General features: G+C 40.8%; 1 protein-coding gene across 6 annotated transcripts in view; it reads left to right on the forward strand.

The window, feature by feature from the left end:
- Positions 1–14426, forward strand: part of GRM1 (glutamate metabotropic receptor 1) — a 173776-nt gene extending 159350 nt beyond the window's left edge. The window contains exons 9-11 of one of the 6 annotated variants that reach the window (XM_015858190.3): positions 1900–1938; positions 3036–3120; positions 12351–14426. In XM_015858190.3, coding sequence (XP_015713676.1) covers positions 1900–1938; positions 3036–3096 — 100 coding nt within the window. In that variant the 3' untranslated portion in view covers positions 3097–3120; positions 12351–14426. The remainder of the gene's footprint in view (positions 1–1899; positions 1939–3035; positions 3121–12350) is intronic. The other 5 variants (XM_015858191.3, XM_015858192.3, XM_085541458.1 and 2 more) reach the window with 5 other exon arrangements.
- The last annotated feature ends 1602 nt before the right edge of the window (positions 14427–16028 follow it).

Below are 16028 nucleotides of genomic sequence, written 5' to 3' on the forward strand. Positions count from 1 at the left end.
CAGACAGTAGGTAATACAGAATCCTGCATTTATATCATCTTCAATGCCAGACAGATTCATCAATTTGAGTCCATTCGATGAGTCTGAATGGACAGAGAGAGTAATTCCAGGGCAGAAGGTGAATTTTTCATAGCTATTTGGGTAGAAAATGTTACAGGGAGCAATTTACACTTTCCTACAATCCTGACACAGCTGTTCACTTCATTGTGTGATTCATTTACGCTTTAGAGAAAAAATAGTAGCAAGAGTGACTCTTCTCTCACATCCTTTACTTTCCTCACTGTAGATTTCAGCAGCTCTGTTATGTAGCCTGATTTCTTATCAACTTGCTAGAAATATTTATCTGCTTCGAAGAGCAGAAAATAAAGCAATTAATCCTCTTCCTTCAGGAACCCCCTGCACTGCCACCCTGCTTGCTCTGACAGGCTCCCTGTTACTGCACCCAGGACTTCATCAGAAAGCTGTTCAGACTTTTTGATTATGGTATGGCAACTCCTCATTCAAACACACAGAAGATCCATCCTGACTCTGGGCTCAGGCTATCATCAAGTGCCATTGGCTCCGCAGGCATTAAACTTATTGTTTGGAAGATGGCTCCCCAAAGGCCCTTTAACCATCATTTTTTGAAGATAGGCAGGCTACCTAATTTTTGGTAATGGCATAAATGTGTGTGAAATGCCATTGCTGCCTACAAAACATAGAGGAAGAAGGAACAAGAGATTATAATATTTAGAAATAGAATAAAAAAAAAAAAACAAAAAAAAACTAAAGAGAGTATTGCCACACACTACTAGATAGGCAAAGCAAACCTACAAGGGTGCTTCAAATTGAATCCTACCAAAGCGTTTATTACTTATGCGGCTGACAAGGTTTTATTATTAACACATACACTACATTTACTATGAATCCAAATTTCACTATGATTCCAAATTCTACTGAAGTGTGAATCTTGAGATTTAGATATGCTATCTGTATTGTACATATACTTTATATCGTGACATGGGGATCCCCCTTAACCTCGAATAAAGGGCAAACCACTGCTTTAATGGAGCATGGCAGCACTTTAAAAAGCAGCCCCAACAGAATGCAAATCTGGTTGAGGAATTTAGGGGCTTACATGCTATTATACGTGTAATCTGTTTTTTATTTTGACTGAGGAGCACATCTGCAGCCACAGGAAAGGAAAGAGTTCATTGCATTTTAAAGGTTAGGAGATATTTTGGACTAAGGAAGCAGACTTCTTTCTTCCTTTCACATATGAGGATTTCATAGCAAGACCTAGAAATGCCCATAGCATGGAGACCAAAATGCTGTGGACTCACTCTGGGGAAATGTCTGCATAAAAACAAGTATGGGGTGGGAAACAAGGGATGCAGCTAAGAAAGCCAGAAGCAACAGGATATGGTACTAGCTGAGGTAATGTGCATTTGTCTCACAAAAAGCCAGTTTTGGAGCACTTTCCCACCTGTTCTAAGGTCCCTGAGCAAGGCTGTCTGTGGTTGTGTGGCCTCTACAGCATTTGTGAGTGTGTGGAATACATTCAGAAATATATTTTCCTCTTATATAATCAACTGCATGGTAGTACATGTCTTGTCAAATTAGCTCCCGTGACTGAATAAACTACTAATTTGTGACTTTTTACAAAGGAAGCACAGACAGTAGAAAACTCTTGTTCTGACAGTAGGTGAAGAAAAGGTCTGTAGAAATGATGGATCTAATAAGAAGCTTAATAATCTCTGTAACTTCAATAAGGGTGCAGGAGAGAGCACAGTAGCTAAGTTCCAAATTTTACATTGTCAAATCTCAGAGAGATCATTATTCCTGGTAAGGAATGTAATTATTCCAGAAGTTTACAGAATTGCTCAGCAGTATGTCTTATTTTTGTTTTATTCATAATAGTTCAGAAGTCATCTCAAGGCATCTACCTCTCCAAAATGGGTATGCATGTATTCTGTGTATATCATGCTGTGCTCCTGTGCTTTAGTATGTGGTGAGAAGAATGGCTTTTTTGGCTCATTAGCAGCTGTATTGAGTATGTAGTGCGTGCACATACCATCCATGAATCTGCTGTTTGAGGTAAACAGATGTCTGGCAAGCATGCACTATAATTGTTTGTTTGATGGGGAAAAAATGGTGAATTTTATTTGCATTTTATTTGCAATACAATGACAACTTTTATTTTTTTGCAGAAATTCATTGATACATTCCATGTGCAAAAATACCTTACACTTTTGTCAAAGCACACGCATGTGTACATATATATATTTATTGACACTTAGGAAGATAAATGAGAGCTTGCATCCACTTTACAGGGCAAGAGAGAGGAGAAGATGTAGTAGAAAGTAGAAAGTCTCACATTCATGTCCAAAGCTGCAGTCTGCAATCCCTTTTGGAACTACCACTGTAGATAGAGTAGCTAGGACACTTTGTTTTGTGTCCACTTCAAAAATACCAACATGTCAAAGAGAAAAATGAATCACATACAATGGAATCACGCATAACAAAAGCTATATATTGACAAAGGAAACATTCAGCAAAGCAGGCTGTGGAAATAAGAGACATGGAGAAAAAAAAACAAACAAACAGAAGCTGAGTGTGTATTAAAAACTCCACCAAAAACATTTTGGTGATGCTTCTGTAGAATGGTAAAGAGGAAAAAAAAAAAAATGAGAAAGACAGATACTCCTTTTTCATCATCTCGCCCTATGTTGAGAACACCAGAGGAGAATTCCCACTGGCAGCTGAATACACAGCAGCCCTTGTCATCTGGCTTGTAAAGCACATCAGCACTCAGCAAAAAACACAGGGACAAACACCATGGGGATCCGCTTTACACAACACCGTGCTGGAGCCAGGGATTAACACAAATGGAGGCTGAGGTGACCAGCCCAAAGAATGAGAGGAGAAAATATGGGAAAGACCACGGTGAACCTTAGATGTAGGGCAGGGACAGGCACCCTATTGAGTGGTATAACCACCATGTGTGCACATGTGTATAACCACTCACTGGGTGTCTTTTTCTTTTCAATCTTCAGGAAGAGGCAGCCAGAATTCTCGCCCACCAGCCAGTGTCCGTCGGCACATGTGCAGCTTTGAAAAATCCCACACTGCAATGAATGTGTAAGAGAAGCTGCATGAAAAAGAGTGGTTTTACCCCTTGCTTTCTCTTTCTCATTGGTTTATCATGTTTAATGATGGGACAAATGTGGTGCATGCCAACAAAGATGGGAAATTTGCTTATGTCCCCTGTTTCAAACAATGCCTTTAGTCTGATTATCCAGATGTGACAAAGAGGATACTCAACAACTTTTTTCAGCTTTTACTCTTTTTTTTAAAGTCACTTTTATTTGTAAATGCCTACAACTTTGCATATATATATCTTTTAGTTTTGTTTTGGGGTTTTTTTGTACTAATTTTATATTCTTTTTTTCCATTTAGCCATCTTATTTTCTTTGCGGTTATGCATGGAGATGACATTACCCTGCATGCTTTAAACAACAATCTAGTGGCTGTCTCATGGCAAGACACCTTTGCTGTGCATAGCTCTTGCTAACCGGGTTGGTTAGTGAGCTGCAGCTGCAGAGCCAGCAGAAGGAACACAGAAAACACTGGTTTGGTGGCATCAGAGAGCAGGGAAATGATGTGCAGGCACGTGTAAATAAAAGCTGGAGAATTAGACCTAGGAACAAAGAGTTGTCCTAACATATCTCTAAAGAAAAGCAGACAATTTTTTGCTGTTACTGAACAGCAAAAGATATTAAAGATGTTCAGATTCTGAATATTAATTAATATGAATATTAATATTAATTAACTACAGCATAGGAAGTTCTGCACGAATGTGCGTAAGAACTTCTTTACAGTGAGGGTGACAGAGCACTGGAACAGGCTGCCCAGGGAGGTGGTGGAGTCTCCTTCTCTGGAGATATTCAAGACCCGCCTGGACGCCTACCTCTGTGACGTGGTGTAGGGAACCTGCTTTGGCAGGGGGGGGGTAGACTCGATGATCTCTAGAGGTCCCTTCCAACCCCTACAATTCTGTGATTCTGTGATTCTGTGAATATTGTCCATTGAATGAACAGTAGCAAAGTGTAGCCAATCCAAAATGGAAGTGCAAATATTGCCCTCTCTTAAGCAAACACAAATCCAGTGAAGAAAACGTGCTAGCTGTTGCAGAAACAGGAAGGCCTCACCCCGTATTTTCCAGGACAGATTTATGATCCTTTCCATCTGATAAACTGCAGATTTGAAGCAGTCCTGCTCCCTGCCTCAGGGAAGATTGTGCAGTGTTGAGGTGCAAGTCTGCTGCTAAGACACTTACCAAGCATTTAGAGCTCACCTAGTCAGCCACGGAACACTGCAGCCCCATATCTACCTTTGACAGACTACGTTACTTGTGGGCAGGTTGCAATTATGTCAGTCCAGTCAAAGCTGCCCCTCTGGTTCACAGAATAGAAGAAATATTTGCATTGCACAACATAGTTGTTATAGCAGCTAAGTTTGCCTCCCTAAAAGACAGTGTAAGGAACAGTACAAGCATTCTGTTGTTGGATAGAAGCTGCCATTTTCTGATGTGGTGCAAGTGGTACAGATTTTCAGGGCACAGATTACCAATTGTCTGTCTGGAGAAACAGATGATGAAATCTGCATCAAACCAGTAGGAAGCAAAGAAAGATGAATGCAACAAGTTGTATTCATAAATGAGTGGATACAACAAAGAAAATTCCTGAGCATGGGGAAGGTTGAAGGTCCTGCTGTTTGCATGGCAGTGCTTGAGATTTCTTTTTTTTCAACCCAGACAAAAAAAGAAATCCTCATCCACATGATGTCCTGAGAAACACTTCTGGTGCAACTCCAAGCATTCAATGGGACTTCAAACACTTGTGGTAGCTATACAGACAAGTAAGGCTTTAAAAAGCAGCTGATCTTTTCAGACCTGCTAAACATGGAGCTTGTTTTGTCTTCTTCCCCTTCTGCTGCCCCTAGGGCTTTCCCATCCCTCCAGCTAGAGGATGCATTCAGAGGTCTGGCAGCACTGTACCGTGGTGGTTAAGGATGCATCTTCCACCAGGGATGCCTGAGTTCTCTATCGCCAGGCAGCTTGGCTGAGCTAATCAGTCACCTAACTGGCATGGCACCAGCTGTCCATCAGTGCCAATTGACATAGTGGCTGGGCCTCAGTCAGCAAGTCTAGAGCTCATTAGTCAGAATTTCCTGTGGAAGCCTTATGCTTTGCTGCCCCAGTGTGCTAGAATTGAGCAAGGGTGTTGCCTTCCAGTTTCAGGCAGACAGGTGTAGGGACCTGAAACTCATTTTTTCAATGCACTCAGTACTTAGGATTATTGTGTTAACATCAATTTCCATTCTCCATGTGGTCTTGTGTATGTCCAGAAATGAAGAACCATGAAAATACAGAATAATAACTGATCACCACAATAAAAATTTCGGGAAGCTCAGCTTTGAGTTCCAGGGCTCTTTTCTTCTGAAGCTGCAGTTATTGCCATGGAAACTTTCAGATACACCCAGAAAACCTACAGCCCTGACATGCTGGTTCATCTCCTATAGCATATTAGTGCTCTACATCATAAATGGGGTGCCTCAAGACTAAGCTTCCTGTGGCAACTTGGTAAAGGCTGCATTCAAAACGCTGCCCTACCACTAGCAGCATGTTAAAGCAAGTCTGATGGCTCTTTGAACACTATTTAAACAGTTGGGAATTTATACCAGAGTATTCTCAGCGTGATAGTGAGAGAAAGACCACATTGACTGCTACTGCTATAAAACTGCAAGGGCCGCACACTGTTTGGCAGTAAACACACAGAGCTTAAGGTTCTCACTGTGCACATACATATTATGTGAAGTATCTTCTATCCCCTGTGTTAATTCCTTTTCAGATATTTAAAATCTGTTACTGAGTTGTTGCACCAAACTGAGTGTATTCAGCTATTTCAGCTTTCTATCGGACACTGCTTCGTTCCTTATGGTTTTTTGTTTAGTTTTGTTTTTGTTGCTGTTCTCTATATAGTGCTCAGTTAATCAGTATCTTCCTCATTAAAAATGTGGTTCCTACACAACCACGGATAGATAACAGAAAGCAAGGACAAACCTACCGCCATCTTAATTAAAGTTAACCTGCATTTAAAGGGAAGTTATTTCCTGTAAATTCCAAAAGGAATCTCTGTAGCATGTATACTTTTGAGTGGGCAACACAAAATTCATTGGTTATTATGCTCTAAGCCCATTAATTTCTTATTCAACAGCAGTTCTAGATCTCTTTCTGCAGTGATTCTTTGAAGGAATATTTTTGAAGGGTGTTGATCATCACAGCCTGCCAGTCCTACAGACTATTTGGTCTTAGTTACAGTCACATAAACTTATCATACAGTAATTTAATTCAATCATTTTCTCCACATGTTCCTAAGCTTTCCAGTTTCCTTTGCACAATGTATGGTAATTGCCAGTTTTCAAGCTGTATTAGCTGTGTTCTTTTCCAAGGAAAACACCATTTGTCTGAAAAAATCTTTCACTTCAGGTATTGTCAATGAGTGCACTGCTGTGAACTTATCTTCAAACATGCAGCATGAGGCACATCTTCAGATAACACAGATGTACTTCACTGATACCAGTGAAGTATGACACCATGCACTTCCTGTCCTCTAACTTTGAAATCCTTTTAAAAAATCATAATAGGAACCAGAAGGATGTATTTATTTAGAATATCTACTGTTGATTTTTTGTTTGTTTGTTTGTTTTAACTTGAAAATAACACCAAAATAAACAGATTTTATTATTATTTTAATTGTAAGAGCACCTTTTAATTACACTTTGATTTGCAGATTTTTCATCTTCATTTCTTAAATGCTGCAATAATTTGTCTGTGACTTGGGAAAAACTGTTCATTATCCTGAGTTTTGCATTATCTATTAGAGTAAGTTCTTTTTTCCAAGCAACACTGCAGTACCTATTCGTTATTCTATTGAAAATACTTCACAAGTAGTTTGTGACCTGCAACTCTGCTTTGCAATTTGGCGTCACTCTCATATTGCCAAAGCTAACAGAGATCTGCAAATATATTTCTTCAAATTATTTGCAGTAATTTGTTTTAAATCATTTTGATATGACAAAAAAAAAACACCAACAAACACCCATAACTTGCTGAACCAAAAGTTTTCTGACCCAACTCAGGATCCTGTGGGTAGGATCATGGATCACATCACAGCATGCTCAGGCCAAACACAACTTCTAGCTCTACAGTATTACCTCTGAAATTTAAAAAGAGAGAAAGAAAGTCAAAAGTAAGCAAACAAACAAAACAAAACAAATTTGTCAATAGAGTTATGTATATTAGAAAGCCCATATGTGAGTCAGATTAAAGAAACATTTAACTTTCACAGCAGAGTAAATAAGGAAGGAGTAACAAGGTAAGGTTTACTTGATACAAGGCAGTGGCAAGGCAGGGAATTAGAAATGAAGCCTTGGGCTTTTGCCCACCCACCCCCCACAACCTCAGGTTTCAGCAAGCTCTGCCTCTGACAGCATTATTTTCTCCTGCATTTTCTGTATTCCTGCTTTCTGTGTGCTATTTCCATAACACATTTAAAGTAACTCTCTAATTAACATAGAACATTTTGTCTCATGTACAAGGCAATTTATTTTGCCCTAATAAAAACCAACAAAAAATGAGGGGAGAGGCAAAGAAAAGTTAGTTCAGTCATTTACATTTCCAGAAACACCAGTGGGAGGTTAAACTTTGCTCTAATTACACAGCACTACAAAAAGAGTTGGAGTTGGACTATGAGAACTACTGTAAGATCCTCTTATCACTAATGTGGAGATTACATTGTAAATAGACTACAGCTGAAATTGTTTTGTGATTCTGTTTTCTAAACAGCCTGCCCCCTCCCTCTAGATGATATAAAGCGATGTCTGTCTGGTAAGGAACCTGAGCATACATCAGATTGAGAGTGTAATGGTTCTCTTGCTCTTGGGTAAGACAGAAAAAAGTTAAACCTGGGTTAGAGAAAGATATGAAACCCTGGAAGCTGTGCTAGAAAAATCAGGCTTGCAGGAACATGTTAATTAATGTGCCAAGGTCTGACAGTGAATGGTGGGGCTGCCTACTACTGCTTGCTAAGAGGCCCAGAGGAGATGATTCCCTTAGTACAGGGGATGTTCACTAACCTGGAGGAAAACCAGTTCTCCTTGTTAACCAAATTACATGCTACTGAGGCTGTACTGAAGTTCATGGATACTGTGATGGAAGAGACCTTGGAAATGGATGCAAAACACCTACAGTGTGCTGCAGTGGAGGTACTAGTCTTAAATTCTGGACTAATATGTTTGAGTCATGGGAGTGGTAAGGCTACAGAAGGGCGGAGTTCTGATTGGGTTTATTCCTGCTGCTTATGTGGCTGCAGAGCTGAGGAAAGCTAGTTGATGGCTAACTGCTTTTTTGTAGGTGCAGTAGGAACTCCCCTGCTTTGGGGGGCATTTGCATCTCTTATTTGGGCTGAAAAAGGCTTTGTCCCATGCACAGCCTTTGGAGGGGGCTTTTTTTTTTTTTTTTTTTTTTTTTTTTGTTCTCTTTCTCTGCTTCCATAGGTTAACTATCTCTATAGGAGTGTGTGGGGGCAAACCTGCATGTGCTGATTTCTACAGCTCATTTTCAGGGGTAATAGTGCAACAATGTGTGAAGGGTAAACCATCATTTGTTGACTAGGCAGTACCTGACACCTCATCTGTTTGCTGATCAGATATTTTAGACTTCAGTTAGAACCTTATTCCTGTTGATAAAATCTATTGGCTTCTTGTTACATTGTGTTTCATGTCCCTTCCTTAAATTTTAGTTTAATAGAAGGTACCACTAGGTTATCCCAATGGCTCATTCCCTCTTTGGCTTTACAAACAGTTACTGTAGTGATTACAAGAAGGTTAGGTTTGAACAAAGTTTCAGTCTGTTAATGAAATCAAGGGAACATATCATTTTTTGTGTAACCTCTTCTTCTGGTTGAGTGCCACTGTTGCTTTAAAAAAAAATTAATCTTACATACTTGCCCTCTGATGATGATAACCTACGCAACTCTGGCATCCCAAAAGGAAGGAGAGAATTAAGTCTAACAGGTCGAAAAACCTCCCTTTCTTTTTGTTCTCAGGGACTTTGCTTGACTTTTGCTTGCTAAAAGCAAGAAGACTCCTCTTTTCAGATCCAGATTGGGCACAGATTACCACATTTTCAGTACCATAACCATGATTCAGCTTGGTGCTCTCTCCTGACTTTGTGTGGAAAAGCAGCCTTTCCCACAATATAAGAGACAAAAACCTTTTTTTTTTTTTTTTTTTACCTTTTGCCTCTAAGGTTTTTCAAAAAAGGTGTAATGATCACTTAACAAATGGTGGCTGTGCAGTCAGGATTGCCATGACCTCTTCACATTGGTGAACTGATTTCTGTCAAACCGATACACAGTTTGTGTCTGAGCTGTTCTAGCCATATCTTTACATCTTTCCTAGATGTCAGTTAATACCATTCAAATTGACTGGCCTTTATTTCAGGGTAGCAAGCATTTTTCTTACATGTTAATTGTTAATTCCGCTCAAACACATCAATCTAAACACAACTACCAGCCAGCTGCCCAGCAAGACAGAGCCCATGTATCTCCATGGCACTGTGGTGACACAGTCTCAAACTCATTGGTAGGTTCATGTTGCAAGGGCACAACAAGCAAAGCAAGTTGAGAGAGAGAGCTGGAGTGAGAGATTGAGGAAAACAGTAATCGAAAAGAGATTTCCCAGTGGAAATCCCCTGAATAACCCCAATGAGAGCCACTGTGTCTCTAAAGCTGTTTGTCACAGGGCTATCAGAGGCATAGCAGGCAGAGGCAAGGCACTTCAACAGCACGAGCTTTCCTTGCACAAAAAGCTGGTAACAGATGAAACCTGATTAAGTGCTTTGTTCATATGTGGGTATTGTAGTCCCAGCACAGTTTGATTCAAGTACAGCTGTTGCCTTGGGCTCCATTAAGTACGTTATGGAGAGTGCTACAGAAGAAATAAGAGCAGAATCCGAGTAGTTGGGGGGGGGGAAGGGAAGAAAATCATCTGAATAGGAGGAGGAGACAGAGGTAGCAAGTTCCTTAAAATAACAGCACTTGCTTTTGATGTAAAATACAAAATCTTGGAAACAAAGTTAGATAGATACTAAACAGATGGTGTGAGGTTGGATTTGGAAGTGAGATGCTGCACCAGAGCTAGATGCAAAGAAGTAAATATTGCAGAAGTGGACTTAGCTTAGGAGCCTACAGACAGTCATCAAGTTTTCTCAGAAAAGCCTTCTGCAGTATTTGTGAGTTACAGCATGAGCTGTATCTGAGCGCCTGACTTATTTTCCTCTCTATCTATGAAGAGTTTGCAAATCTTGGTATGTTAAAATAATACTTTAAAACTCGTTCACGCCCAATAGTTAGACTCATTTTCTTATCTCAATAACACTTCAAGAAAATGTCATATCAAGGCTCTTTTTGATCAAAACTAAAGTGCTTCCAAACATTTTTATCTTTCCGTTAATCACTATAAGGAGGTTACTTTCTTCAGCTGGGAATTTGGTTATTTTGTTTTCCCCCAGGTCAAAGCTCTAAACATGAGCAGCTCCAGGTTCTCCTGACTACACACTTGGTGGAGTTATGAAGTTTTTAGATTGGTCTGCTCTTACGAGCCAGTCCCCACTGAGATGGTGAATCACAGGTCTGGAGTCTGGAGCTGAATGTCACAGTTTGGCTCCTCCTTGATGCTCTTTTTTTTTCTCTAGCATTATTTGCCATTCAGCAAAGAACTGCCATGTTATTACATACATTCCTTTTCCCTTTTGCCAGTATAACATTTATCTGTGTTGTCCCAGTTTTTCCCATTTATCAGAAGGCTGGCCAATAATACTTTTACTGAATTCAACTGGTAATTATTTACTGCCTGAGAAACAGAAGTGCAGGATTCACAACAAGAAAAGACAAAATACTCAGAACAACATTGCAGGTGGTATGAAAGGGAAGTGATCTCCTCTGGTGCGTGCAACACCACCAGGCAGCAGTGGCTGTGCCAGCCTCCCACTCAGATTGCCTCCCACCTGTGCTGCAATCATGGGGCCTGAAATGTAATCCTTTGTTTATTTCTGCTCCTTGAGGGTTGAAACCCTGAGATAAAGCTGCTTCCTACTAATAATCTCGGTATTTCTCCTTAGCCTTTGCTTCCCACCCAGGTGATTCATATTATAATTTTTGAATGAACCCTACTGCATGACCTGCAATTAAGTAATAGCTTGATCAACTGAAACACCACTCAGCTCCCTGTCCCACCAGCTGCTGATGAGACTGCTCTGCTTTAAGTGCTGTTCTCTGCAAGGCTCAAGGAAATGTAAAGGCACTGTCATTCCTTCACTGTGAATCTGACCCTTAGGTTCTCCTTTGGCCCTACACCCAGGCCTTGGAATCCAGTGTGGGATTTTGTTGGGATTCAGCCCACATGGGAAGTCAGAGGTCTCAACTCACCCTGGTCATATTGTTGCTTGTTCCTCCACCCACACAAACCAACTGTTTTCAATCCCAGCATTTTATCCTGATTTGTAAATAATGGCTACCGGGGAAGAGCTTGGATCTGTCTGCCCTGGCTGTGCAGTGAAAGATCCCTGCAGTGGCAGTGTATGCCAGTGGGGAGTGCTGCTTGGTGACTTCATTTGGATGCTGGGAGGTGAGATGGAGCCTACAGATGGGCTGGGTAGGCAGAGGAGCAGGGCACGCTGCTGCCCAAGACCTGATGGAGGCCCTGAGTGTCCATCATTTCTATCTTGCTAATTTGCCCCTAACTGTGAGGGAGATGGGGAATTAAAAGAATAGGCTGTTAATGCTTCCTCTCGATATCCTGAGTGTTGAAGACTAAGGCTGTAGGTGATTTTTCTTCCAACAGTTTGGAAATATTTCCTATCAGCTGTAAAACAGGCTTAGTTAAAGCTCTTCTTGTGATGTTATTTTTCTTTTTCTCTTCCCCTCCGCAAGATGTAGTGAGCAAACAGAGATAAAAAACAAAATAGCCGAGAATCCTCAAAGCCAGCCTTCCTATAGACCTTTCTGTGGGTTGGGCTTTGCAGGGTGGCTGTGGGGCATAAAGCCAGTGCCAATTGCCTCTGGCTGAGAACTGCTACTGCTAAAAGATGCTGTTGTTTCCTTTTGTAGTATTTAGGGCAGGTCACAAAGAACTGGGAGGGAGGCTTTTTAATGAGGTGTAGAAATCATTTATATGGGCTTGTTTGTTATATTATCTGTGTCTGAGTAATGTAAATGCAAATAAACTCATCTTTATTTTATTCATAGTTCTAATGGAAAGTCTGTGTCATGGTCTGAACCAGGTGGAAGACAAGCTTCCAAGGGCGAGCACATGTGGCACAGACTCTCAGTGCATGTGAAGAACCAGGAGACAGGGTGCAATCAGACAGCCGTGATCAAACCCCTCACTAAAAGCTACCACGGCCAAAGCAAGAGCCTGACTTTTACCGATATCAGCAGCAAGACTCTGTACAACGTGGAGGAGGAAGAAGATAGAGAGCCCGTCCGCCTCAACCAGCCCAGCAGCCCCTCCATGGTGGTGCACAGGCGGGTGGCGACCACCCCGCCCTTGCAGGCTGCAGCGGAGGAGACGCGTCTCTTCCTGCCCGAGCAGTCCCCCAAGGACCTGCCCCTGCAGCCCCGCTCTCTCATGGAGCAGCTGCAAGGGGTGGTCAACAAGCTGGCCACTGGCATCCCTGACTTCACTGGCTCGGGGAACGGCGCACGGCCTCCCCAGCAGTCACCCCTGCTGCCTCTCCAGGCGGCTGACTTCAGCGGGGAGCCCCTGTCTCCTCCGGCCGAGGAAGCGGAGAGCGAGAAGCTGAAGCTCATTCAGGGATACGTCTACGAGAAGAGCACAGATGAGGAGGAGGAGGAGCCGGCGACCAGCAAGCTCACCCTGGAAGACTCGCCGGCACTGACACCTCCATCCCCTTTCCGGGATTCGGTGGCTTCGGGCAGCTCCGTGCCCAGCTCTCCAGTGTCGGAGTCGGTACTCTGCACGCCCCCAGACATGACCTATGCTTCCGTCATCCTGAGGGATTATAAGCAGAGCTCATCCACCCTATAGAGCACGGATGCTGCTGCGGGAGACTTGGCTCGAAGGACTTTGGCAGCTGCCTGCTGTTAGGGCCTGGGGAGGTGGATCCCCAGGGGTGGTGAAGAAGGAGCGGAGAGCAGAGTCATACATGACAGAGCAAAAACTTTATCCTGCACTAAAAGAACAAAAACAAACAAACAAACAAACCATTCTGAGGGCTTAACATTCTCTATCTCTTAAATTATTGTACTTTGAGCAAATGATAGGAAAAACAAAGCACAAACCTTATGGACAACTTCCATAGCAAAAGAAAAAAAGAAAAAGAAAGAATAAACACACATGAAAAGAAAATACACTTAGTCGCACCATCTCTTGGCAGTGCTGGAAGAGGACTCTGGGAAGTGCAGCCTGGGAGAAGTCCTTAGCATGTATGGTGACTGCAGCCTGCCTGCTGTGCCAGTAGGTCCAGGAACTGGAAGGGGAAGTACGGTGAGGAGAAGCAAAACTGCCTGTGTACAAGATATATATGCATAGATCATTTCTTCCGGTTTCTGCAGGTGTAAATGTGTAACCTGCTGGGGTGAGGGGAACTGAGATAATGTGAAAACATGTAGCTCTTAATGACTTTTGTTGGAAAAATTTGTATGAGGCTGCTTTTGGGGGGATCTGGGGTTTTTAAGGCTAATTGTGAACAAAGTGATGAAGATTACCAAGACTCAAGAGGTTCTTGCTGTAATACTTGTAATATGATAAAGGCTTGAGAAAACTGCCCTTTTGTATATGATTGCAAACCATGTTGGCTAAACTGTTACACAACATTTACCGTAGCAGAACAATATTTATTGACTGACTTTTCATAATACAACACACTTGCCATGTGATTACATCATTCTTTTGTGTTACTATGAAATCAAATGCTTTGGAATATAGCTGTATACTTAGAGCAACAACTACTACTCTGAAAGGCAGTTCCTTACTGGGGGTTTTAAAGTCAGTCTTGAAGCAAGAATGGGCGTACGTTTGTGTCTTTGTATGCGTGTGAACAGTACGTGTGAAATGTAATGTCCAATAACTACCACCAGAAGATTGTCTTATAAATATACTATGAATATTTTTATGTTTCAATCATATTTTATATAGCATTGTTACAAATATTCAATAGATCTTTGGAGGTTTGTATGCTGTGCTAACATGTGTTTTTTGAAATACGAGCTGAGACAGTAGTTCCTATTATCATAGGGTGCTTTATTTTGCAGATATTTTACAAAGTAGACCTATGGTATTAATAACCAGTGCATTGAGAACTTGTTACCTTGTGCGTTTGGTTACTAATGGAAAAAAAAAAAAAAAAAAAAAGTCTGGTTTTGAAATCTTGCACATACCAGTATAAGTCTATGAAACCAAGACAGGAAATGTATTTGACATACTTTTGTTGCTTCAGATAGTTAAATATAAAATCACGTTGAGGCAGGAATGTTCATGAGAGCTTAACATGTACATCAGATCCCTACATCTGTTCTAAACCATTCTTTTAATCTTTCTGTTATGTTCATTTTAGGGCTTTTTCCATACAGTTCAATTTCTTCTTTGTAGAATAGTATGTTTTATCTTAAAGGTCGATTGTAGGCAGCTGTACTCTGTCATTCAGTCCTCCTCCTCTACCCTTCACATACTTCCTAGAGAGCTCCACAGCTCCATAATGGCTGGCATGATCAAAGTCCAGCTTCGGTTGCTTTGTTTTGATCATATTTATCAATCAGATAGTAATAACTGTGAATGTTACACACATTCAGGACAGGATTTTAGCTGCTATGAACTTTGTGCTCTTGAATTTAGATGAGGATCCATCTCATAATTCTAAACTTTATTTCCAAAGATATCTTAAAGGAATGTTTCTAACCATGCATGTGAATATTCTATCAGAATTTTTCTGAATTCTTCATGTTTCCGCTCTTTTTTTTTTTTTCTTTTTTTTTTTTTCTTTTTTTTTTTTTTTTTTTTCTCTCTTTCACTTGAATTTTAAGTTCTAGTGCCAGTCATCAGTTATCCTCCTAAGATCCAAAGCTCTTGGTACTTTGTGGTACTGGGAGGTTTGGCTGGTGCTCAAAATGGGATGGAGTCTTTTTTTCTCATCCTCTTTTCACACTGTTTGCTCCTTTCAATATGACTAGCAGCCACTTGCTGTCATCTTCCTGATGTGGAGAGCATGAACTGACCTTACCCAAAGGCACAGATATGTCTTTGTCAATAGATTGATGTTTCTACTTTATAATGAACTAAAGCCACCCTGAGGGTCAGTTGGTTGACTTTTGTCTGCTTGGGGCATTAGGGGGAATTTTTTGTTGTTGCTTTTGTTTTGTTTTCTTCTTTTTATAATGCCATTTACTCATGAAAACAATGAGAAAATGCCATATTTTCCTTGCTGATCACTGCAATGGCAATGAATTCTGTCTTGTTATAGTCTTAAAATAAGTTTTCTTTTGCTTTTTCCAAAAATGTCTGTTGTTGGTAGCACAGGACTAGTAATAGGAAGCCAGTGTTTGAAGAGATGATGAAAGAAAAAAAACAACATATAACAAGTTCATATAGATGGGGAGTTGACTATGTGGGAAGGTATTATGTTTTCATATCTACCTATTTTGAACATATTAAGCACTGAGTTTATTACTGTAATGTAATTTATATAATGAGTAGGAATTTTCTTGAAATTCAGTATATTAGCTTTTAGTTTGTAATTGTTAAAACTGGAAACATACACATAAATATATCTAAGGAGTAAGAACTCACATTGTGTATGTAGTTGTATGAGCTATGAAGCTTCCTGTAAAAGGTCTTTCTTTTGTCTGTCAAATGCTTGATGAGAACTGCCTTTTTGTCAAAATGATCTTGAAAATGCTGTAAAATAA

This window comes from Coturnix japonica, chromosome 3 (assembly GCF_054131305.1).
Source record: "Coturnix japonica strain WE chromosome 3, WE-NBRP24, whole genome shotgun sequence".
NCBI classification, from domain to species: domain Eukaryota; kingdom Metazoa; phylum Chordata; class Aves; order Galliformes; family Phasianidae; genus Coturnix; species Coturnix japonica.